Here is a 25,569-nt window from a genome sequence, read left to right as displayed (position 1 = left end):
CTATTGTTTCAGAAAAAGGGAGAAGGTTTGGTATCATTAAAACGTTTAATCCCGCTGCAAATGTTTGCGCCCGTCTTAAGTCAGGAATATGATGTACAGTAGTTGTCGTTTGTTTATGTAATTTACACGTATTTCACGTTTCTCGTTTTTTATATAGATTATACCGTTGGTTTTCCCGTTTGAATGGTTTTACACTTAGTCTAGTAATGTTATAGCTTTTTGTTCGATGTGAGCCAAGGCTCCGTGTTGAAGGCCGTACATTGACCTATAATGGTTTACTTTTATAAATTGTTATTTGGATGGAGAGGTGTCTCATTGGCACTCACACCACATCTTTTCATATCTATAATATGGTTGATTCCGGACATTGTTTACTCTTAATCGATATTTTTTTTCTGTTCGTATGTTTTCTGTTGGGTTTTTTCCGTCACAGATCTGCACCTTTCATAAGTGAAACTACTGCAAAATAAAATTAAAACAACAGGTTTCTGATTCGTATAATGTACTCTTAACAATATACATTGTCGCCTTTAGTGTAAAAGCCAACCAATTATTCTCTATCTGTATTCAATCAAGTTTAAGTTTCTCAGAGAGTTTGTTGCTTGATGTTTACAAGTTATTCACAGACATGTCTTTTTAAAAAAGTCACAGGGTGTACATTTAATATAAAAAAAATATACAATGCTGTCAGGAACTGTACAATTTGTTTTCATAAGCAATGCATACTTAACTGAACAGTACGTCAAATAGTCTTTCTCTCTGTGTTTTTGTTAGATGCAATTTATTTGTATCAATCTGATGAGTTAAGCCTTTTTCAACTGATTTTTGTAGTTCTTTCTTATGTTGTACTGTTACACCACTGTTCCATGATAGGGGGATGGTTTGGATCCAGCTTATATATTTGACCCCGCCACATTTTATGTTTATGTGCCTGTCCCAAGTCAGTAACCTGTAATTCAGTGGCTGTCGTTTGTTGATGTGTTATATATTTGTTTTTCGTTCATTTTTATGCCCCACCTACGATATTAGAGGGGCATTATGTTTTCTGGTCTGTGGGTCCGTTCGTTCGTCTATTCGTCCGTCCGTTCGTCCCTTTTCAGGTTAAAGGTTTTGGTCAAGGTAGTTTTTGATGAAGTTGAAGTCCAATCAACTTGAAACTTAGTTCAAATTTATCCCTTTGATATGATCTTTCTAATTTCAATGCCAAATTAGAGTTTTAACCCCAATTTCACGGTCCACTGAACATAGAAAATGATATTGGGAGTGGGGCATCTGTGTACTTTGGACACATTCTTGTTTGTACATAGATTAGGCTGTTAGTTTTTGTCGTTTGAATTGGTTTACATTTGTCATTTCGGGGCCTTTTATAGCTGACTATGCGGTATGGGCTTTGCTCATTGTTGAAGACCTATAGTTGTTAATTTCTGTGTCATTTAGTCTCTTATGGAGAGTTATCTCATTGACAATCATAATACATCTTTTTTTTTTATTTGTTGAAAATTTTGGGACGATGTATCTAGCAATATTTCTTCGACGCACATCAGCGATTAAAGTTTGAAATTAATTGCACGGCGTTTATACTCCGCTGTTTAGAACCATTTAAACATGTAACAATAAACTGTATCAAATATATCCTTGTATTCTTACAATTACGATTTTGCTTATATGTAACAACGATTCGGGAGAAATTCAAACATATATTAAGGTGACTCGATTGTTGCTCATGTCATACTAAAAATCAATTATCAAGCTATCCATGCGTAAATTGTACAGCAATTGTTTGTGCGAGACAGAATCGTTAACACTAACTTAATCATGAAATGAAGATCGTTTTGCGACTTCTCTTTGTTTTCTATGATGCATCCATTAGAGTTATTTTCACAATGCTTGTTGTTAAACGATTTGGTTGGCTGGCAAACAAGCCCACTACACCATTAAACTGCAAGCATTTAGGAAAATAGCTCTAATGACGTTTTATAAGTTTGTTTTGTATATTGATTATTTAGACCGACATCGAAAACTGCTTTTTTTCGTTGACGTGGATTGGCTTAGTTGTTCAAAATATTTGTATACAGTGATGTATGTATTATCCTACATACATGTATATATCTTAGTCGGAACAAATTATCAGACAAAATAGAATTGACAATATTAGCCAAAAATGCCATATTTACAGAATTTATTGATATATTAGCTAACACTTTCACTCACTAAGTATGCATATATACACAATCCTTCTGACTTCATAAATTTTGTTAGAGAGTCACCTAAATTACGATTTCATAAGTTGACAATTAATTAATATTATTCTGTGAAAATGCATCGCATATACAACATTAATGAATCGCTTTACAGTGAAAATAAAAGTTTAATATCATTATTCAACAGTAAACATGAATCGCATCACTAAAACAATAATGTGGAATTTGACTCAATATCAACAAGCTGAACAACAAAATCTGTTTCAAGTTATACTACATTATTAATCATGTTAAAAGGTACATTTTTCTACAAATGAAACTTTACTGCTCCTTTTGAATCCCTTGCACGCTCTGTTCGTGAACTATTCTTAATATTCATCTATTTGTGTATCAATTTTACACCTGTATTGTCGTAGGCGGGATTAAAACCCGTCCGCATCGAATACATTAATCATGAATTTATTAGGGATTATAATCGAATTGGTTTTTTTTCAAACTTAAAGACATTCTTGAATTGCAACAGACTGAATACTATTTAGGTTTTCACTTACAAGTTCTAAAATATAAAGTTGAACAAAGTTCTAAATGTTCATACTTAACTGTAAATTTAGAAAAAATATATAAAAAAAAAAGTTCCGAAAGAATTTATTTAATTTAGCTTACAAGATTTGCTGTAACATAATTACAATAGTTAAGTACTTAAAATAATATGAGCACATATGAAATAAAGGTTCTATAGACATGCACTTCCTTAAAGTCATTCTTTCTTAAAACATCAAATTGCGATGCCTTTCCTTTACACTGCTTTTACCATATTAACCTTCTTTTCCAAACTGAAATATAAAAATCTTATAATTCATAACAAATGTCAGAATAATTGTAAATTATAATGAATTTTAAAAAGAAGTACACAAATGTAAAGTAATACATGCAGAACAAAACATTGAATTCCACATATTACCATATTCATCTACTTAAAACTGAGAGCAGAATAAAAAAGGAAAAAACCAATTTTCCTCTTTTTTCACTCTAATTTCTGACAAGTGCAATTAGAGGCTAAATTTGGACCAGAACGTAATAAATTTATTCTATAACCCATGTATTTGAGAAAAAATCATGAAAAACAAAGACAATTCTATTATATTAGTATTTATTTGTTACATTTCAAAATAAATTTATACTGAATTCTGCACTTAGATGTCCATTTTTAGTCAACTCTCTGTAAAGGATGCAACATAGAATAAATTTATTCTAAATGCATGGTGCTTTATGTATATGATCATTTATAAAATATATTTATTGTATAGAGCCTTAATATCTGTTATTAGTTCGAGAAAATCATATAATAAATTTATTCTACATTTAATGTGATTTATGATTATAATAATATATAAAATATATTTATTTTGAAAGTAAAGTAATCTGTATGGTGAGGTTGAGACACAGAATAAAATTATTCTATGTTCAATGTGATGTTTGTCTTGTATAATAATATATAAAATAAATTTATTCTGAAAGTAAAGTTATTATATTAAGGTGGAGACACAGAATAAACTTATTCTACATTCAATGTGGATTAAAAGTATTATGATATATAAAATAAATTTATTTTGATAGTACAGTAATTATGTTAAGATTGAGACACAGAATAAATTTATTCTGGTTATAGAAATATATAAAATTTGTTTAGGAAAAAATACACTGATCTGTATGATTTGTTTAGGCTACATAGAATAATTTTATTTTAAACCAGTGGTGTTTTTGAACATATATCTGTTTTTTAAAACATGTCTCTCTGTAGATGCATGTGCTAAAAATTGTCTTTTTTCTTGCTTCTGGATAGGCCTGATCTGAAAGAAATAACAACAAATTCAAAACAATTTCAAATATTTTTAGTAACCATACCAAAATTTATAATCTTTGATGAAGAAATTGTCTGTCTTTCTTTTAATCTTACTTATGATGTCCATTTTGCTTATATAATATTATTCACTCTCTTTATTGTAATTAATAATAGTTTAGTTTAAACATATTTATTTATAGTGGATTGGGAAACAAGTTTTGCAACTTATATTAATCCCTTTCCACTTTGCGGGTGCGAGTGCTGCCTTGTAGCGGCATTAGCCTACTCTTTTTCGAAATCTACAAGGGTGTCTTTAACGTGCAAGAGATATGGCTCTCTCTTAACACGGGTCAGCCATTTATCGCCCCCTTCCGACGGACTATCATCGTTTCCTCAAGACCATACTCGCAAATGGTGTCAAGGGAGAGCCGAAAATTATCTTCCTCTGTGTTGAAGTCCGTACTTTGACCTATAATGATTTACTTTTTTAAATTGTGACTTGGATGGAGAGTTGTCTCATTGGCACCTATACCACATCTTATATCTATTGCCTCTGATACAGCAAGATAAAGATGGCTATGCTATGCACTTGAACAGTAATTATTGAATTTTAATTTATACAATAAATGGATTAATTTACAGTAAGTAATTAAACTTTTACAATTTAAAAGTCAACAATCTATCAAATTAAAACCTCATTATTACATACCTAATCTTCATCTTAAGAGTCAGAACTGAATAACAATCTAGTCTTTTTTGCTGGTGTTTCATAACAGTTTTCTCACTCTACAAGAAATATTTGAAGTTTAAAATGCAGGAACACTTACTCTGTTATTGTTTTTCTTCAGGCATATTTCTTTATTTTTATCAGGATTGGCATGTATCATTCCCAACTTCCTGAATATGCATGTAATATTTGCCATTGGACATTCAACCAGTCATGATCAATCAATCAATCAATCATAGAGTCTTAAAACAGATGAGTGGTTCGTGCCTAGGAGACAGCGAACTGAATACACAAATAACAATTAAAATCAGGTTTCATTAAGTGTTAAACAAAATACAGGACTGGTGTAAACAATACTTTTACCTATCCCAATTAACATACCAGAAAACAAGTAAGACATGTTCCAAAAGGAACAGCAGCTTCCTCAGGTAAAAATGTGAGTAATGTACCCAACGCATTCTCCCTTCAACAAAATATTCATTTTCCTCTCAAAACGTTAAAAGATGCGCGTTCAGCACTCTGATACAAAAATATATTGAAATTTAGGTACATGTACTTTAGTATACTAGAGGTGGGATTATGGGTGGGGTCAAGGATACTGGGATCCCCTCATAGATCCCCGACATATATGCTCAATGCATACTAGACGTTTTACAAGTCTCTGGGTATGCCCCTTTTCAAATCCTCGATCGATCTGCATCTGCGAATATCAATTTGCATATTTTTCTACGAATTTACTATTAGAGCATTTGCATTATTCACGTATCAGCTAGGATACGTGCACGGATCGACGGATACGTATCGCGCAGATTTGTATGAAATAATGATTTTACCCCGATATCAATTAAAATTTAATGCATTATATAATATTTTCATCGGGACCAACTTAACTTAATTCATCTTTTCCTCATATACGTGTTATACGATACGTCGATACAGATAAGCCAGCAAATACTTGATTAATGCAAATGCTCTACTACTAGATTTATTTCACTTGACTGGGCGGAGTTTAAGAAGTTCGCTTATTTAAGACCAGTCCATCTATAAACAGGAGTTTTGGGATAAGATCATCAATGAAGTGTCCAGTTATTCGTCTCATATATCATACACTCAGTTCTTTTGTATATGCGTTTGGTGACACTGATTAATGATTAGAATTCAATAATAATTATAACGACAATCATCCTTATCACACACATCTTCAAATAGACTATCCTTATGCGAATTAAAACATAAGCTCCGCCCGATCAGTTGAAAAAAACGTTGGTAAATATACATCAGAATATCGATCATTCCATAATAAACAAGAACAATTTGGAATATAACATTTATGGAACGCCACAACTGCCTATGATAACGATAAACATATCATTAAGGAAAGAGGTATATCATGAAGCAAATTAAATTAAAATGTTCATTCTATAACTAAATTTGACTATACTACTCTGACAATTTGTTATATCACTAAGATAAATTTATATACTACAAGTGTGGACACAGATCAGTGTGGATAGTATGTTTGGATGTTTGACAGTGTTTTGTAAGACAAAAGAAGTTCTATGTTTTTCCCATAGGGTTCTATATTATTAACTATATTGCATAATATGACAACCAACCTGAGCATTAGGAGAGTTGTATATTTTATATTTAGTTTTTTATGTTCAAGACGGGCATACAAGAGCTCGAGACACTAATTGCATCAATTACCAAATGATTATGTCAGATAGAGTATGTTCCAAATTCTTGATTTTGGATATATTTTGAAGCTAGTAGAAGAGGAACACATAACAAGTTAATTTTTTCATGGTGTGATTTTTTTTATATTGAAGATGGTATCTGAAAACATGTATTTGCTTACTATTTGTATGGTTCTATTTATATTACTTTGTGGAGAATCAACATTATCATAAGTAAAAGATTTCGTTTAAATGTCGAAATTGTTTCTCAGATAAGAAGACATTTAATAGTTTTAAGTAATTAATTTACTCAGATTAGAAGACATTAGTAATGACAATGCCTGACATGATGCTTGGGGCTAGATGAGACTCAGTTTTATTGTTAATTAACCCCCCCCCTTTTTTTTTAAACATCCCTGGATCCGACTCTGAAGACTATTAATAATGTTTCTAATTGGTAATCTCATTATTATTTACTACGGGTGAAAGTTGAAGTAATCTTTAAACATTTAAAAAATTAAATGTTCACTTTCTTTACGCTTAGTCTTAGAACAGCTGTTAGGACACACTAGCTATGAAATTGTTGCATAGAAAGATGGAACATGTACCTATTATTTGAGCAAAAAGTGAAAGATACCCAAGGGCGGGACCAGCCATTTTTAAAAGAGGGTTCTAAACATTTGTTTCAATTTAAAACCATTGATCGTCAAAAAAGGGGGCGTTCAAAGCACGGAACCCTAACTGGCTCCGCCACCGAATCTAAAGGATATTTATACTCATAAGTCTATGAAACAATAAAACACCATTGCGAAAAACAAATACACGACCAATAGACTATTTTATGTAAAAAAACTAGTTTTGAACATTTTCATAAGTACCTAAAGAACTGTACTCATACTCTTATGCAATCTGTTTGGCACACAGAATAATTGACAAAAAGTCTCCATCTTCATGGATAATATGACCATTTCAGTCAAAATATAATACGCTGTTCTTTATAGGTCACCAGACACTTCTATCAAAAGGAATTTATAAAGAAACACAAAAGTTTAGAAGGCAGACAAAATGACAGAAGTTACTACAACCACAGAGAACATTAGTGAAGGATGCATTTTGAGAAAAATCTACAGAGGTAATTTAAAAGATTAAACTTTTAACTGGCTTGCAAGAAATATCTTAGAATGCTGAAATTAAGAATCATAATTGTTGTTTTATAAAAAGTGTTCTTTCCTATCTCAGCGCCAAAGGTTTTGAAAGTGCTAATATAATTCATATTTTGACAATTGTAGTTCGGCCGGAATTGTTATTAGTGAATTAAAAGTCATTATTTTAAGAAATGCGTGCAATGTATCGGTTACTCTATGAAAAGGAATATATTATGAATTTTAGAGCGAGGGCCTGATATGTGATGTGCAGTTGTACAATCATTTGCATATCTTATCTATACGGCGATCAGATCCGGCTGCTCCTTTAGTCCTTGTACATCTCTTTGAAACATTTGCTTACTTTACAAGTTACAGTTCGTTTTTGACAAGGTTAGTGTAAGATGTTGCATGGGTGGCACAACTTTTACCATCTTGAGTTATGCCCATTTATAAACATAAAAATTGCTGAATTTTTCGCTTCAATCTGTTCTCTAACTTTAGTTTGCCTCAAGCAAATGTAATAAATCGTATACACAATGCATATTACCATAAAACACAGATCAAGGTTTACATTGAGTGGCATCAATTCTACCGTTCTTGAGTTAAGGCCATTTATAAACATAAAAAATGCTGAATTTTTCGTTTCCGTTCACTAACTTTAGTTTGCCTCAACCGAATGTTAAAATCACAAATCAGTCTTAACTACTTTAATCCTGTACATGTATCTGAATGTGGAAGTTGACACGTGTATATTTACGAGCGGGGGCATTTGTAGCCCATAGACACATTTTCCAATTTTTTTTATATGCACTGTATTTTTTATTTGATCTTTCAGATAGCTTTGGTTGAACGGAATAATGGAAACATGTATTTGGGAATATTAGAAGATAAAATGTTGACATTTACAAAGATAATTGTTCGAAAAGTTAAGAAGAGTTTGAAGATGAATAATTCCAACTACAGATCTGTATGTCACTAAAAGATCAGATTACTTAACGATTAGTACCAGTTGCATTATAACGAAGCTTGTCTCTTGTGTGAAAAGAGCCCCAAAATTATTCTAACAGATGACCAGTGACAAAACATTGAACAAAATCTTCAGGATTATATAAGCAAACAAATAAGACTTAGATGTATTTTTGAACTGTTTGTATGCCATCACATGACAAATCGAAACGATAAGGCAATTGATTTTTGGCCATATAGCAATTCTATTGTTTTACATGCATTCTGAACTGTTCCGCTAGAGTATTTGTGATAAGATAAACTTGACAGAAATTTGGTGGGGGGATAATTTTCACTCATTACAGATTTCAGAAATTGAAAAAGAAAATTTCAAATATCACGTTGCCAAAAAAGAAGAGGGGCAAGGGTATATTTTTTGGGGGTGAGGGTTCAAATAGTAACAGCATAGTGTATTGCACAAAAGCATAAAAAGAGGTAAATTTATTTATTTATATATTTTTTTTTGGGGGGGGGGCAATTCGCAACAGCATAGCGTATTGCGCAAAAGCCAAAGATTAAATATAAATTCAAATGATATAACCAATTCTAAGTTTTTTGGCTACCGTTATTCTGTGTCAGAAACCTATATTGCATCAAATATTTAATTACAATCCAAATTCAGACCTGTATCATGCACGAACATTGTGTCCATTTTTGTCCCGAATGTTTAAGATTTGACCTCTGCGGTCGTATCCAGCTGCGCTTGGCGAAGCAATTTATTGTATCAGTTTGTTAAGAATTGAATGCTTCTTTTTGTAAATTTATTGGCGTGTCAAAGCGTTGACCGAAGTACATTTTGTATGAAGCGCGGAAGCGCTTCATTCTAAAAATGTACGCACGGTCAACGCTTTTACAACCCTATAAAGTTACAAAAAGAGGCATTCAATACTTATAATTACAGTTTTTAGCTATGATTATGAAAACACGATTTTATATATTTTATTATTCAATTCATCAGTGCACTTTATTGTTGGAGCACGTGTTATCATGAATGAAAAGTTGTATTGAGCAATGCAACTGCTTACGGAATAACACGTGATGTGCAGTTAGCCAATCAGAATAAAATATTATAATGAAACATACATCTAATGTAATTATTCTGTAATAAATAAGACCGATGGAATTTTCTTTTAAATTATTTAAATTTTTTATCATGAGATATTTTTAAGATTATTTTTATATAGAACAAAATTCATATTGAATGTAGAATAAATTAATTCTGTGTCTCAGCCATACAGATAACTTTTTTACTTCAAAATAAATTTATTTTATATTTTATCATAATCCGAAATCGGATTGAAACTAGAATAAATTTATTCTGTGTCACAGTTTCACCATACAGATAACTTTACTTCAAAATAAATTTATTTTATATATTATTATAATCCGAAATCGTATTGAATGTAGAATAAATTTATTCTGTGTCTCACCCTCACCATACAGATAACTTTACTTCAAAATAAATTTATTTTATATTTTATTATAATCCGAAATCGCATTGAAACTAGAATAAATTTATTCTGTGTCACAGCCTCACCATACAGATAACTTTACTTCAAAATAAATTTATTTTATATATTATTATAATCCGAAATCGCATTGAATGTAGAATAAATTTATTCTGTGTCTCAGCCTCATCATACAGATAAATATTATCATAATCATAAATGACATTGAATGAAGAATAAATTTATTTTATGATTTTCTCGAACTAATAATAGATATTATGGCTCTATATAATAAACTTATTTTATACATGATCATATACAGTAAGCACCATGCATTTACAAATGTAGAATAAATTTATTCTATGTTGCATCCTTTACAGAGATATGACTAAAAATGGACAGCTAAGTGTAGAATTCAGTATAAATTTATTTTGAAATGTAAAAAATAAAAACGAATATAACAGAATTGTCTTTGTTTTTCATGATTTTTTCTCAAATACATGGGTTATAGAATAAATTTATTACGTTCTGGTCCGAATTTGACCTCTAATTGCACTTGTCAGAATTAAGAGTGAAAAAAGAGGAAAATTGGTTTTTTCCTTTTTTATTCTGCTCTCAGTTTTAACAAGTTGGTTATCTTTATAGGGAAAATATTTATTACAGTCATTAAATTTATCATGCATGTACAATTACTTCACAAAAACTTTGATTTCATTAAATTTACTGACGAATTTTAAGCATTTTTACATATATCTTAAATGTCATCATTTAAGTTAGTTTTAAATGTCGTGAAAATTTTACAGTTTCTGCGATATTCTGCTATATTCATTTATGAATTTTTAGAACATTCTTCCATCAAATCTATGATTTCTTCAACCTTTTTGGCAAATTGGAGGTCTCTGCTTTCTTCCATATCCTCAAAATCGTCAAGAATCTAAACAAAAAATATTATCTTTATCAACTGGTATCAAAAACAACTGCAGAACTTGTTTCTTTGTAATATGCTTTGTTATCTTTCCGTTTGATTTGGTCTTGAGCATTTCTGATGAAGATACCATTCTACGAATACGTGTTTTTAAATAAATTTGTAAACCGATAACATGTTTGATTAAAAAAACCAAAACCAAGACGTTATTTCACATCCCATATTATATGTTCATATTCTCTACAACGCACAAACAGGTCGTCATTAACTTCTTCTGCTAATCAAACCTTTAAACGGATTTCAGAAGGGATATAGTAACGATACTATCGTAAAGTCATTAAAGAAGGTATTTTTGAGAATTAATATTGATTCGCTCATAGGGTCTTAGCATAGAAAATAAACACGTTTATTCTTAAACAAATTGTTGGCATGATACGGGTATCTATATCGTATATTCTATTATTGTAAGATACTAAACCACTAACGGGAGGAATTGTGCTTGATATTCATATGATGGAGACGTCATCTTTCTGTCATTTATAAATTATTAGAACTTAAGGAATGTATCTCCCTCATGCAAAGCTCTGATTCCTTTCACGGATTTGGCTATACTTTTTGGACCTTTTAGATTATAGCTCTTCATCTTTGATATAAGCTTTGGATTTCAAATATTTTGGCCACGAGCATCACTGAAGAGACATGTATTGTCGAAATACGCATCTGGTTCAAGAAAATTAGTACCGTTAATTTTATTATTAATCCTTTATTAATTTATGTTGATTATTGTCGTTTTACTTACTAGTAGTTTCTTTTGATACCTAATAAGGAACTTAGACTTTTAAACTGAATTTTACTGTGTGTATTGCAGTGTGTTTGTTTATTCCACATTGACAAGAGGTACAGTATAGGGGGAGGGTTGAGATTTCACAAAACAGGTTGAACCTCGCCGCAAGTTTGTGCGTGTCATGTCAGGAACCTCTGACCTTTGTTGGTCGTGTATATGTTTTTAAGTATAGTTCTTTTTTTTTGTTTCAAAGTTTGTGACGTCCATTTTCGCTGAACAAGTACACAATATTGTGTAAGGCGCAGCTGGAGTCCGCCTCCGGGTGCGATATTTTCTCACTGTGTTGAAGGCCCATTGGTGGTCTTGTGCTGTTTTTCTGGTTTTTAGTCGGGTTGTTGTCTCTGTAACGCATTCACGTTTTCATTCTCAATTTAGTGCAAGTCTGCAGGAATTTAAAAGAATGGCCTGGGACGAACTTTAAAAATATGTATTGTATAATGTTTTTTGCTACAACTACAAATACAGCATGTCCACGATAATGATGGTCACATCTTTTTGACAGTATTTTGTTTTATGAGAACTTACATAAAAATCAAATATGATGCATTTAACAACAATTATGACGTATGCACGAAGACAGCGTTACTTTGTCTTATTATATTAACTTTCATTAATACAGGATTCCTGTTTTTCATAGGACATGTAAATTCTAATAGGTTTAATTTTCCATACTTCACTTCTGTACTTTCCAATGAACAAATCATATAGCTGTTGAAAAGTCAACTGTCTATTGAACTTCAATTCTGCTTTCTGTTTCTGAAATGAATATTTCAAATATCTATTGGAAGGTTTTGATCTTTTAGTTGTGAACGCATCATGCTGCAGATAAATTGTATCTACACGCCGCGAAGCAAAATGTTCTTCATATGACTGTGTAAAAATGGCAGATGTTTCATTGTTTCTGCTTTATTCATTAAAACTTTTAAAAACTGATTGAGCTTAAAATATTGAATGACCCCATGCATTATGCTTGCTTTTCCTCTAGATTTTATTTCGTTTTTGTTGTTGTTGCTGTCATATTCACGTTTATCACTGCTCCGATAACTCACAAACAAAAAGTTTTACTTATTTCTTTATCAATTTGCAAGTCTATAAATTTAACCTCTTCAACAGAATATGAATACAAATACATACACATTATTGATGAACCAAAACATATTGATAAAAAAACCATTATTATACATTTCAAATACTATATCCGATAATTTATCTTAGTGTTTTTCTTCATGAAGAGTTATAATTCATGAGTTTTATCTACTGAATTTGAAATGTGATAAGATAGTAATACTTACATTTGATAGTTCGTATATTTCACTCCAAAATGCCTGATCATTGACTGGCTCTATCCCTTTAAAGAAAGGACCTATGAGTTTTCTGTATCTTGGTACATCTTTATGGAACAATAATTTCTGTGTTGGTGAATCCTGTCCATTTACAAAAGAAATTGCAACATAAACGTCTATATACAGAATTGATTTGCATCACCAATCAATATATAAATCATTTCATTTCATGATATATCTATTTCGACAGGTTTAACTTAACATTGTCCTTTTTGGTATTAAAAGCTCTTCGTTTTTTGTGTTTTTTTTTTATACATCTACAAATGTAGATTTCAAATATTTGGCCACAAGCATCATACAGAGACATATTTGGTTGTCGAAATGTGAATCTTTTTCAGGAAAATTGGTACCGATAATGTTCATGATGTCATTATTGCAGTTTTAAGATATGAAAAAAAACCCAAAGAAATTTAATGCTTTCAGATTGTATCTATCGTATTCAGGCAACATACTACTTACTACTGGAATACAGAAACCAATATACAAAAATAAAACAAAAATAAATAAATAAAAATACTTTAAATCTGACCTTGTTAACTTTGTGGGCTGTCTGTGTGAAGCTTTCTACAAACACTTGTCTCAGAATATCCAAACATGGCCCAACATGTCCAGGTACATTGACGTCAAATAGTATGTCTGGTTTACCGATCAATGGAGCCAACATGCGTGTAGCATAACTAAAATATAGACAAACATATGAATGGTTACAAAACAAAAAGGTTATTGGATTGAAAAATGGGTTGGGTATAAAGATTCCAGACATGGCAAATGAGACTATAACGTGCGTTTATTTAAAACAATATAGTAAACAAAATATGAGAAATAATATATTTTGAGAAATAAATACATGAACAAAAACAAATTTCCCCGATCATTGAATCTGAGAATGTATAAACGCAGTTAAAACCAATACATATACTGCGGATTCATTATTATTCGTTGGATACCAATTTTCGTGGATTTCGTGGGTACAGGTAAACCACGAAATTAAATGTTTAACGAATGATAAATTTGCTATAGGCTTGTATGCAGACCTCCACAAAGCCACGAAATAAATATTCACAAACAATCAATTTTTTCTTTATCCACGAAAATTGATACCCACGAAAATAAACGAATCCACGGTATGTAAATGTCAGCCACACTTACATCTCATTTTTCCATGATTGTAGTACGTCTGAATCAATGTTAAAGTCATCTCCAATTTTATCCAACATGCAGAGGAAGTAACGAATAGAATTGGATAGCGTTTGCGGGTCTACTAGTTCCTCAAATGTCGAATCTATGTAGTCTGTTAGAAGCAACTGGATATAGATATGCATACATTTTTAATTCAATATACTCAATTGTTCTTAAAACAATAATCAACAATACTCGTATCCGTTAATAAATATACAAAGAAAAAAGACTGCTTGTTTGATCTTGAAAAACACTTTACCGGCACCTTAATCAAAATTTGTGCCGGTACTAAGTCGGTTTATCTGGGCTATTCGAGCCATCCGACACATAGAGTGATGATAACAGTATGTTGCTTGAGGTAAGTGTGAGTTGTTGTCCTGTCTTATTTGTTTGGTACACTACTCTCATGACTCTGTTACCTTTACGAATCAGAATACCACTTATGTAATCCTTGGACATTAATTTTCTTTACAGAACAAGTTCATGCGTTTCATTTAGTTAATTGTTTCTGTTGAATGAGAGTCGACTTATAGAGACTGATATATATGTTTAAGTACATTCAAAATAAAGATAAACTCATTCATTTGAAATTAATTATACCTTCGTATGAAATAATCTATTCAAAAATATATCCCCAAATCCAAGTTCTCTTTTCGAATTTTCATCATCTGGAAGATTGGACTGGAAAATATGATAACTTTTTTTATTATTAAACATGATGAAATCAGACACAGACAAATCACTATTCATAAGTCAATGCTATTAATACAGATAATACTGGACACTGCCCTTTCCACGATTTCGATATCTATATCATCAACGTGAAACTCAATACCAAAATTTATGATAAAAGAGATGATTATTCATTTTTAGATGGTGACGTTCCCTTGTCATAAACACATATATTCTAAAACCAGTTGTTGGCATAATAAGGATTATGTTCGTCTCATATATTTTATGATGGTATAATAATAAACCCATAACGGTGGGGATTGTACTTGATCTGCATATCTGTCAATCAGTTTTATTAAGGTCTGGAGCTGGCATGTCAGTAGTCCTTTGTTAATTAATGTATCATTGTCGTTTTCTTTAGTTTCTGTGGTTACCTATTCTGACATCGGACTCGGTCTTCTTTTGAACTGAGGTTTACTGTGCGTGTCGTTGTGTATTTGTTTTTTTCTACATTGGCTAAAGGTATAGGGGAAGGGTTGAGATCTCAAAAAACGTGTTTAACCCCGCTGCATATTTGCGCCTGTCCCAAGTCAGCAGTCTCTTGCTTTTGTTAGTCTAGTATTATTTTCAATTTTTGTGTCTTTTGTTTGTTTTGAAGTTTAGTATGACGTTAATTATCACTGAACTAGTATACATTTAAGTTTATTGGCCAGCTGAAAAACGCCTCCGCATGCGGAGTTTCTCGCTTCATTGGAGACCCATCGATGGCATTCGGCTGTTGTCTGCTCTTTGTTCGGGTTGTTGTCCCTTTGACACATTCCCCATTTCCATTCTCAATTTTCTTACATAAATAACTGAATACGGAGGCTATTTGCCAATATAAGAGATAATCATGATTTATTTCTGATAAAATCAACAGAATTTTAATACATTTGTAACCATAATTTGTTTTAACTCAGGTAACATCTGGAAATTAAGCTTGTTGATTATCTTTACATTGTAGGTTTAATTGAACCATTTCATGCAACCAATTTATCCAGATAAAATCAACTTTCAGATGGCAGACAAATCCGAAAATAAACTTCTGCTGCTAAACATTTTTTTATCCTTTGGAAATGCAATCCATGATTTTTTTTAAATTTCCAAAAATATATAATAATCAGCTCGTTTCACTGGTCACAGAAACATTTTTTTAAATATTTTTTATATAAAAAAAGTTTTCAATGTCTTATTTCAAAAATTGACAATATCCATGTCAAATATTATGCTACATGCATAGGCTGTTGAAGCATATCAAGCTCCTAACAGCTGTCTGTCATCCCTCTAAGAGTATCTTTTAAGTAAAAATGACGACTGTTCAATTTCTATTATTCAGTGTTTACTTTTGCAATTGAAAATGTGAAAAGTATAAGCTAACAGTTTAGCAATATTCAAATCACATAAATACCTTGAAAAGATAAATAAATTATAAGATAAACACAAAATATTGTATCGCATAAACTTCACATTAAGCCAGACAGGTTTTGTAGACAGGATAAGCGGACTATGCTGTACGTGAATAACCTAGCATTTGAATTACTCTCAATGAAAACGTTAAAACCGAGATTAGGACATACTTGATTCATTGACAATCAGACGAGCATTCTGTTATTCCTGAAGGTGACGGTTATACATATGTAATGCAGAATAGAAACGTTCTTCTTCGTGACCCTGTTTTAATTGTTTTTTCATTCCAAGAAAATAAACCAAGAATGTGTCCATAGTACACGGATGCATTACTCGAACTATCATACTTATGTTCAGTGGATTGTGCAATTGGGATCGAACGGAAGCACATACCAGAAAAACATAAATATTTTTAATTGGTTCATATATATTAAGTAGGTATTCTATACTTTGGCAAACTACAATTTGACTATATGAACCCATTATTGTTTCCTATGATAACTCATGAGTTAAGGTGAGTAAAAAAACAGACTACATCCAAAGAAAAGAAAAACAAATAAAGACCATGAAGTGAATGCACAGAGCGAGAACAAATACATATATTACTGTTAACTGGATATTGGTTAAGTTGATTATATTATTATTTCTATAACTAATGAGTATAAAACATAATTCATTACTTACCGAAAATGTTTCCTGTAAAAAGATAAAATGATAAAAAAAATCGAGCTCGATTGACCATTAAAAACTACAATTCTTTAAAAACGTTTTTAAACTGAATGTCTTTTTTACCTACTTGCAAATGGCAATAATTGGATTAGACTTTTGCATTGCTATCTCTAATTCGTTGTCGTAAATTATGACATATATTTGTATGTAAACGTGTTATATAAGGAATAACCAACAACCAGTAAAGCGTTCTTTATTTTACACTATGTAGTGGAAATTTCGATAAATTGTGTCAAAGGACAAGGTACGATAAGTATCAGAGAACAGCCCCCCCCCCCCCCCCCCCCTATTTCGTTCAAATTAAAAGTGACTTGCCATTAATTATAATCCTATATTTTTAAAGTTTAAAACCTATATTTGAGTAAACATCAATAGATTTTTCAACTTCCACTGATATTATTCATGCTCTGTTGCTGTAAACACCTCAAGATTCGCGAAAAGGGCAGAAAAATGGCAGTTTTAAAACCTTTTTCTGCATTTTAAACTATGAGCGTACCTATGGCCCACGATCATATTTATATCAGACATTCCTTCAACATAAACGATTTCAAATATTTTAGTGGTCCGTTGGTACGATCTTAGTTAAAAATTAAAAAAAAGTGACAAAAAGCGTCGTTGTTATCATTGAATCATCGAAATTTGTAAACGATCTGCGGACCGTAGATGATTTCCGGTATTCACTGAATCCGACGACAGACTGTATATATGCATGCTACGCTATAATGTCTTGTTTCTTTAGGACGAACATTATACATATTTGACAAAGTAAAACAGGATATTTATTATTCATGAATTTAAAGTGACATTTTAGAAGACCGTCGAATTTTGACCCAAACTGTTATATAATACATCGCTAATTATCTCCAAAATGGTTGATATCCCCACCCCTTGCCTTGATAAGTCGTTTCTAATTCACCCTTGGCTTTGTACCAATGCAGAGGACACATTGACATTCCCACCCCTACATCATATTGATTTGTAATTGCCTTTGTTAAACATTATTCCACACGATGTCTGTATGTAGTACACGTCACGTCTATTTCGTTTCATTAACTGTCAAATATCTTTAAAAACTGTTCAACATGTTCAAACCCATCTCAAATGATTAAATCCTTTATAATCTTGTTTTCATAAAAAGACCTTCAAATTGAAACAAAGGTTTTGTAGTTGTCTTCATTTAAAAAAAAAAGTTTGCTGTTGCTAAGCAAGATGCGGGTTTCTATACTCGATATAGAATTCGTCCAAAAAAATAATGATAATCTAGATGTTTATATTATAGTGTAACACCGTATAAAGAAGTATATTCTTCAAAAATAACTAAGTTCGTTTCTAAAAAACATAACAAACCTCTTACTGAACGGCTGTTATGCACTTGTTATGTAGCTAAGTTGTTAATAAGCGTTTAATGACTTAATGACTTACAATTGAACTAACTTTTCATTTCTAACTAAAAAATATTCATAAACAGACATTGCATTCAATTTAATTTGTTCCAAAATAATACTAATTAATTTGTAGTTTGCTTTAATTCAAACATGTTTTGCTGTTTCTAAGCAACACTTGTGTTGCTATGGTCAATACAAAATTTGTTCAGAATGAAAGATGTATATGAAAGACCATATGGAGAGAAAAATCTTCAAACAACTGCTTAATTCATACTTTAGAGGGGCAAGCACCAATTTTTAAACCGTTGCTAGGGTTGTTTTTAGGCATTTTGTTAACAAAGTCAAAGGGACTTTTCATTTATGACTTCAAGTTCTTCTTGGACAAACAATATTATTTGCAAATATTTAAATTTGTACTGATAAAGGAATTAATATGTGATAATTTTCATTCTTGATAAAAGAAACCTTTGCTAGGCAACCTCCCTTTCACCAAAACACAACAAAATCGTTATTTTATCAAATGTCTACACTACGACTATCAATGATATCAGTATAAATAAAAAACGAAGATGTGGTATGATTGCCAATGAGACAACTGTCCACAAGAGACCAAAATGGCACAGACATTAACAACTATAGGTCACCGTACGGCCTTCCTTATTTGGAGAGGGGGCCAAAAACGGCCCTAATCATACCTTGTCCTTTATAATTTATAATTCAAAATAATTTTAAACGGTCACATATATAATAAAGCTAATGTTATACTTTTGATTCACTATCAATGGCTGAGAGGAATATTGAAATAAATTTACGGTTAACGATATTCAAATTTATATGTACTTTAAGAAAACATGAGAATGAAAACTTGAATGATAGCTCATTAATATTTAATATGTATTGTAAACAATTAAGGTGAATTAATATATTATGTACCAAGTGCCATTGTTGCAGTTTTGAATCCTCTTCACCATCGTTCGACAGCAGCAATGATATGGTCTCTGAAGTCGCATTTTCTATTTCTTTACCTTGTGAGTTCACTACAAAATATAAACAATACTCATTAAAACATCACTAAATATATACCGGGCTGAAGTACGTTCACTATTCACTATTCACTTTTCACTATTCAAAATTCATGAATAGTGAATTGTGTTTTTGTGCACTATTCACTATTCAAGTTTATTATTGAATAACTTTAATATCTTCTTGTATGTCCTGGATATATAAAAAGAAGATGTTGTATGATTGCCAATGAGACAAAACTTCACAAGAGACTAAATTACACAGCAATTAACAGCTACAGGTCATTGTACAGCCTTCAACTATAAGAAAAGCTCATACACCATAGTTAGTCACCGAATAAGAACGGCCTTATTAATGTACAAAAAATTCACGAAAAACAATAAAGTATTTAACACAGCAAAAAACGACAACCACTTGATTACACACTCCTTACTTGGGACAGGTACATACATGTATACAGAATGTGGCGGGGGTTAAATATATTAGCGTGACCCCCCCCCCCCCCCCCCCCTAACCTAGGACAGTGGTGAAACAGTGCAACATAAGAACGACCTTATAAAAATGATTTGTGTAAGGCTAAACTAAACTCATCGAATGAATACAAATAGAAATACATGTAACAAAAAACATAGAGTAATCGCGGACAGATATACTTGTACATCTCAACAACAAAAAGACACTAAGTACAGTTCTGAGAGTACTCGCAGCTACTGATACATGTATAATACATTATATGCATATCTACAAGCTTACGGTACAATTGTCGCACTTAAGTTGTAACATATATTTCGTAAAGGGGGAAAAAAGGGGGGGGGGGGGGTGGTCCACTTTTATTCATCAAGCATTAATCTTATCATTCGTTTCCCCCATCATTACTCTATCGAATTGTTCCCACCAAATGAAAACCACCGGGGAGGGCAAACTAATTATAATGTCTCAAAGTGCCAATAATTCTTTTCTAAATCTCATTATCCAATTTAATATAAAAATCTAATCTCATTTTTTCACATTTATGCATAAAACATGGAAAATATAAAAACTATAAATACATATATACAGGTAACAAAAGTTTCGTATAAAAAAAGTTTCGAATAAAAAACAAGGGGTATTTTCTCAGAGAAAAATCTAATAGTCGCACTAAAAAAGAGAATACCTTAAACCCTTGAATCATAAAACAAGAAAAAATACTTCCAAAGGACGTTACGATCGAGTTTTGAACCCTCGAATCCCCTAATTTCAGGTATATCCTATATGCCATAAGAAAGCTTATAAAATGAGGAACACAAGCTATTTTATGAATATAGTGCACGGATTTGGTTTAAGGGATATTACGGGGTCCATATTACGGCGCTCAAAAATAAAAAACGGCCAAAATCAAGAAAAAATAATTCCGAAGGACGTCACGATCGAGTTTTAAACCCTCGAATCCCCTAACTGCAGGTACATCCTATATACCATAAGAAAGCTTATATAATAAGGAACATAAGCTATATAGTGAATATAGTGCACAGATTCGGTTTAAGGGGTATCGAGGCGCCCGAAAATAAAAAACGGCCAAAATTAAGAAAAATTACTTTCAAAGGACGTTGCGATCAAGTTTTGAACCCTCGAATCCCCTAATTGCAGGTATATCCTATATACCATAAGAAAGCTTATATAATAAGGAACACAAGCTATATAGTGAATATAGTGCACAGATTCGGTTTAAGGAGTATTGGGGCGCCCGAAAATAACAAACGGTCAAAATCAAGAAATATTACTTCCAAAGGACATTGCGATCAAGTTTTGAACCCTCGAATCCCCTAATTACAGGTATAACCTATATACCATAAGAAAGCTTATAAAATAAGGAACACAGGCTTCATAGTTAATATAGTGCACAGATTCGGTTTAAGGGGTATCGAGGCGCCCGAAAATAAAAAACAGTCAAAATCAAGAAAAAATACTTCAAAAGGACATTACGATCGAGTTTTGAACCCTCGAATCCCCTAATTACAGGTATATCCTATATACCATAAGAAAGCTTATAAAATAAGGAACACAAGCTTCATAGTGAATATAGTGCACAGATTCGGTTTAAGGGGTATCGAGGCGCCCGAAAATAAATAACAGTCAAAATCAAGAAAAAATACTTCCAAAGGACGTTACGATTGAGTTTTGAACCCTCGAATCCCCTAATTACAGGTATATCCTATATACCATAAGAAAGCTTATAAAATAAAGAACACAAGCTTCATAGTGAATATAGTGCACAGATTCGGTTTAAGGGGTATCGATGCGCCCGAAAATAAAAAACGGCAAAAATTAAGAAAAATTACTTCCAAAGGACGTTACGATCGAGTTTTCAACCCTCGAATCCCCTAATTGCAGGTATATCCTATATACCATAAGAAAGCTTATATAATAAGGAACACAAGCTATATAGTGAATATAGTGCACAGATTCGGTTTAAGGAGTATTGGGGCGCCCGAAAATAACAAACGGTAAAAATCAAGAAAAATTACTTCCAAAGGACGTTGCGATCAAGTTTTGAACCCTCGAATCCCGTAATTACAGGTATAACCTATATACCATAAGAAAGCTTATAAAATAAGGAACACAAGCTTCATAGTTAATATAGTGCACAGATTCGGTTTAAGGGGTATCGAGGCGCCCGAAAATAAAAAACAGTCAAAATCAAGAAAAAATACTTCCAAAGGACGTTACGATCGCGTTTTGAACCCTCGAATCCCCTAATTACAGGTATATCCTATATACCATAAGAAAGCTTATAAAATAAGGAACACAAGCTTCATAGTGAATATAGTGCACAGATTCGGTTTAAGGGGTATCGAGGCGCCCGAAAATAAAAAAACAGTCGAAATCAAGAAAAAATACTTCCAAAGGACGTTACGATCGAGTTTTGAACCCTCGAATCCCCTAATTACAGGTATAACCTATATACAATAAGAAAGCTTATAAAATAAGGAACACAAGCTTCATAGTGAATATAGTGCACAGATTCGGTTTAAGGGGTATCGAGGCGCCCGAAAATAAATAACAGTCAAAATCAAGAAAAAATACTTCCAAAGGACGTTACGATCGAGTTTTGAACCTCGAATCCCCTAATTACAGGTATATCCTATATACCATAAAAAAGCTTATAAAATAAGGAACACAAGCTTCATAGTGAATATAGTGCACAGATTCGGTTTAAGGGGTATCGATGCGCCCGAAAATAAAAAACGGCAAAAATTAAGAAAAATTACTTCCAAAGGACGTTACGATCGAGTTTTCAACCCTCGAATCCCCTAATTGCAGGTATATCCTATATACCATAAGAAAGCTTATATAATAAGGAACACCAGCTATATAGTGAATATAGTGCACAGATTCGGTTTAAGGGGTATCGAGGCGCCCGAAAATAAAAAACAGTCAAAATCAAGAAAAAATACTTCCAAAGGACGTTACGATCGAGTTTTGAACCCTCGAATCCCCTATTACCTTTCTTAGGATATATAGGATATACCTGTAATTAGGGGATACGGGGGTTCAAAACTCGATCGTAACGTAATTTGTGGTGTATTTTTTCTTAGGTTCGGCCGTTTTCGCTTTTCGGTCACTTGTTACCCCTTAAATCGCATCTGTGCCACATATTCACTATATAGGTTTTGTTCCCCCTTCTATTACCTTTCTTAGGATATATAGGATATACCTGTAATTAGGGGATACGGGGGTCCAAAACTCGATCGTAACGTAATTTGTGGTGTATTTTTTCTTAGGTTCGGCCGTTTTCGCTTTTCGGTCACTTGTTACCCCTTAAATCGCATCTGTGCCACATATTCACTATATAGGTTTTGTTCCCCCTTCTATTACCTTTCTTAGGATATATAGGATATACCTGTAATTAGGGGATACGGGGGTTCAAAACTCGATCGTAACGTAATTTGTGGTGTATTTTTTCTTAGGCGCTCATAATACAGATATCCTATAAGTAAGTGCTATTATTAGATTTTATCGGGGAAACACCCCTAGTTTTTTATACGAAACTTTCAGTCCTTGGGTATATTACCTCCTATTGTCCTAATAGACTTTTTATATTTTACATAAAGTCTTTATTTATAAATATATAAGTATGTGAGAAATTTAAATGTTGGAAAATGAGATTTTGAAATTATTGGCACTTTGAGACATGTTTACTCTTTTTCCCTCCCCTGACACATGGAGTACCGTTTAAATGGTTGATTTCATTTTATGTGGACATCCCATGCAGGAAACGAATGAGCATTTTAATGCTTGATTAATAAAAGTGGACCCCACACACCCATTCAAATATGTGTAATAATTGTGACAATATGTGCGGCAATTGTACCGTAAGCTCCTAGATATGCATTAGAAGTGGATTTGAGATGCATGATCAAGTTCAATATTTTACGTAAAGAATAAATAATTCTAGATAAAAGGGATCTGCATACCAAATATCCTATCTGTTTATACCTTAATACTATATATTACACAAACCTCGTATTCTAATCGAATTCCTATAGCAATTCATTACAGACATTACACTTAACAAATCAACTTAACGATCTTATTCTAAAAGGTTACGAATTCGGCCTGTCATTTATTCTTTGAATATTGTTTATATTGGATAGTAAAATAAATTCCATTGATCTTTTCTACACTCTGATGATTCCTGTATCTTGGCATTGCATGCACAATGTCATGTTTTTTTCTCTCTCTGTTCTCAACTATGTTGGATATGCTATGCTTGATAATTTAGTCTGAGGTGCATTTTTTATTAGTTGTTATTTGTTTTGAACTAGCTGTCAGTAATTGAGTACCGAACACACCCAGATCTGCACTGAGTGTCTTTTTATTGTTGGGATGTACAAGTACCCGGCCACGTTCACTCTGTGTTTTTGTTGTATGTATTTATCCTTATATCTATCTGATGAGTGAAGCCTTTTACAACAGATTTTTACATCGCGATAACCATGAGGGCATTCCGATGCATTGCTACAGTAGGAATTCTACTTGCGTACATTGTATCTTTTGTTTTTGACTGGTAACCGATCTATAATTTCGGAGACATTATCGAGTGCATCATAACATTCCTTATCGTCTGGGCAGAGTATACTGATTTGTATTACTACAATCAGAGAAATATATATAAAAGAGATTAAGAAGTATCTGCTACAATATAATAGTTATTACGGTGTGGTTGTTTGTTCATCATTTATGCACGAACTTATCGTACAAAATAAATATTTCTTTGTACATTAACCTTACTTTCATGCGTAGAGATGGGAGACAGGTGCTTGTGACCGATGTTCAGTAATTCAGTACTTTTATTATAGTTGGTTCTTATGGGGTACTGTTATACCACTATCCTAGGTTAGGTTGGGGTTGGGATCTGCTAACATGTTTAACTCCGCCACATTCCGTGTGTATGTGCCTGTCCCAAGTGAATGTCGTTTCTTGGTGTATTACATACTTGTTTTTTGTTCATTCTTTTGATAAAATAATAATGCCGTTAGTTTTCTCGTTTGAATTGTTTTACATTGTCATTTCGGGGCCTTTCATAGCTGACTATGCTGTAGGGACTTGTGCATTGTCGAAGGCCGTACGGTGAGTAGCTGTTTTAAATATCTGTGTCAAGAGTTGTCTCATTGGCAAGCATACCATATCGGGTTTTTTTTCTTCTCATTTTTACATATACAAGTTGATACTAAATTTATTCAATTTCACAAACTTGAATAGTGAATAGTGCAAAAAAACACAGTTCACTATTCATGAATTTTGAATAGTGAAAAGTGAATAGTGAATAGTGAACGTACTTCAGCCCGGTTAAATATATACTGATTTATATGTATAGCTGTAAGTAATCATGACCATACATGTTGTCGATATTATTTACCTATATTATGGTATTGCACAAGGTCAAGCGTTTCTCAAACTGTTTATGACGTAATTAAACTTAACTTATTGGATTTGCA

General features: G+C 32.2%; 1 protein-coding gene across 2 annotated transcripts in view; it reads right to left on the bottom strand.

The window, feature by feature from the left end:
* Window positions 1-2,162: 2,162 nt before the first annotated feature.
* The window catches only part of LOC139514502 (plexin-B2-like), a 53,983-nt gene continuing 30,576 nt past the window's right edge, over window positions 2,163-25,569 (bottom strand). Inside the window, exons 26-33 of one of the 2 annotated variants that reach the window (XM_071303858.1) lie at window positions 19,502-19,605; window positions 14,937-15,033; window positions 14,307-14,461; window positions 13,687-13,834; window positions 13,107-13,238; window positions 12,487-12,570; window positions 10,672-10,979; window positions 2,163-3,181 (exon numbers count right to left, since the gene is read on the bottom strand). In XM_071303858.1, the coding sequence (XP_071159959.1) occupies window positions 15,001-15,033; window positions 19,502-19,605 (137 nt within the window). In that variant the 3' untranslated portion in view covers window positions 2,163-3,181; window positions 10,672-10,979; window positions 12,487-12,570; ... (2 more) ...; window positions 14,307-14,461; window positions 14,937-15,000. The remainder of the gene's footprint in view (window positions 3,182-10,671; window positions 10,980-12,486; window positions 12,571-13,106; window positions 13,239-13,686; window positions 13,835-14,306; window positions 14,462-14,936; window positions 15,034-19,501; window positions 19,606-25,569) is intronic. The other variant, XM_071303848.1, reaches the window with a different exon arrangement.

This window comes from Mytilus edulis, chromosome 1 (assembly GCF_963676685.1).
Source record: "Mytilus edulis chromosome 1, xbMytEdul2.2, whole genome shotgun sequence".
NCBI classification, from domain to species: domain Eukaryota; kingdom Metazoa; phylum Mollusca; class Bivalvia; order Mytilida; family Mytilidae; genus Mytilus; species Mytilus edulis.
The sequence above is the reverse complement of the archived record's forward strand: the minus strand, read 5'-3'. Positions and strand labels throughout refer to the sequence as shown.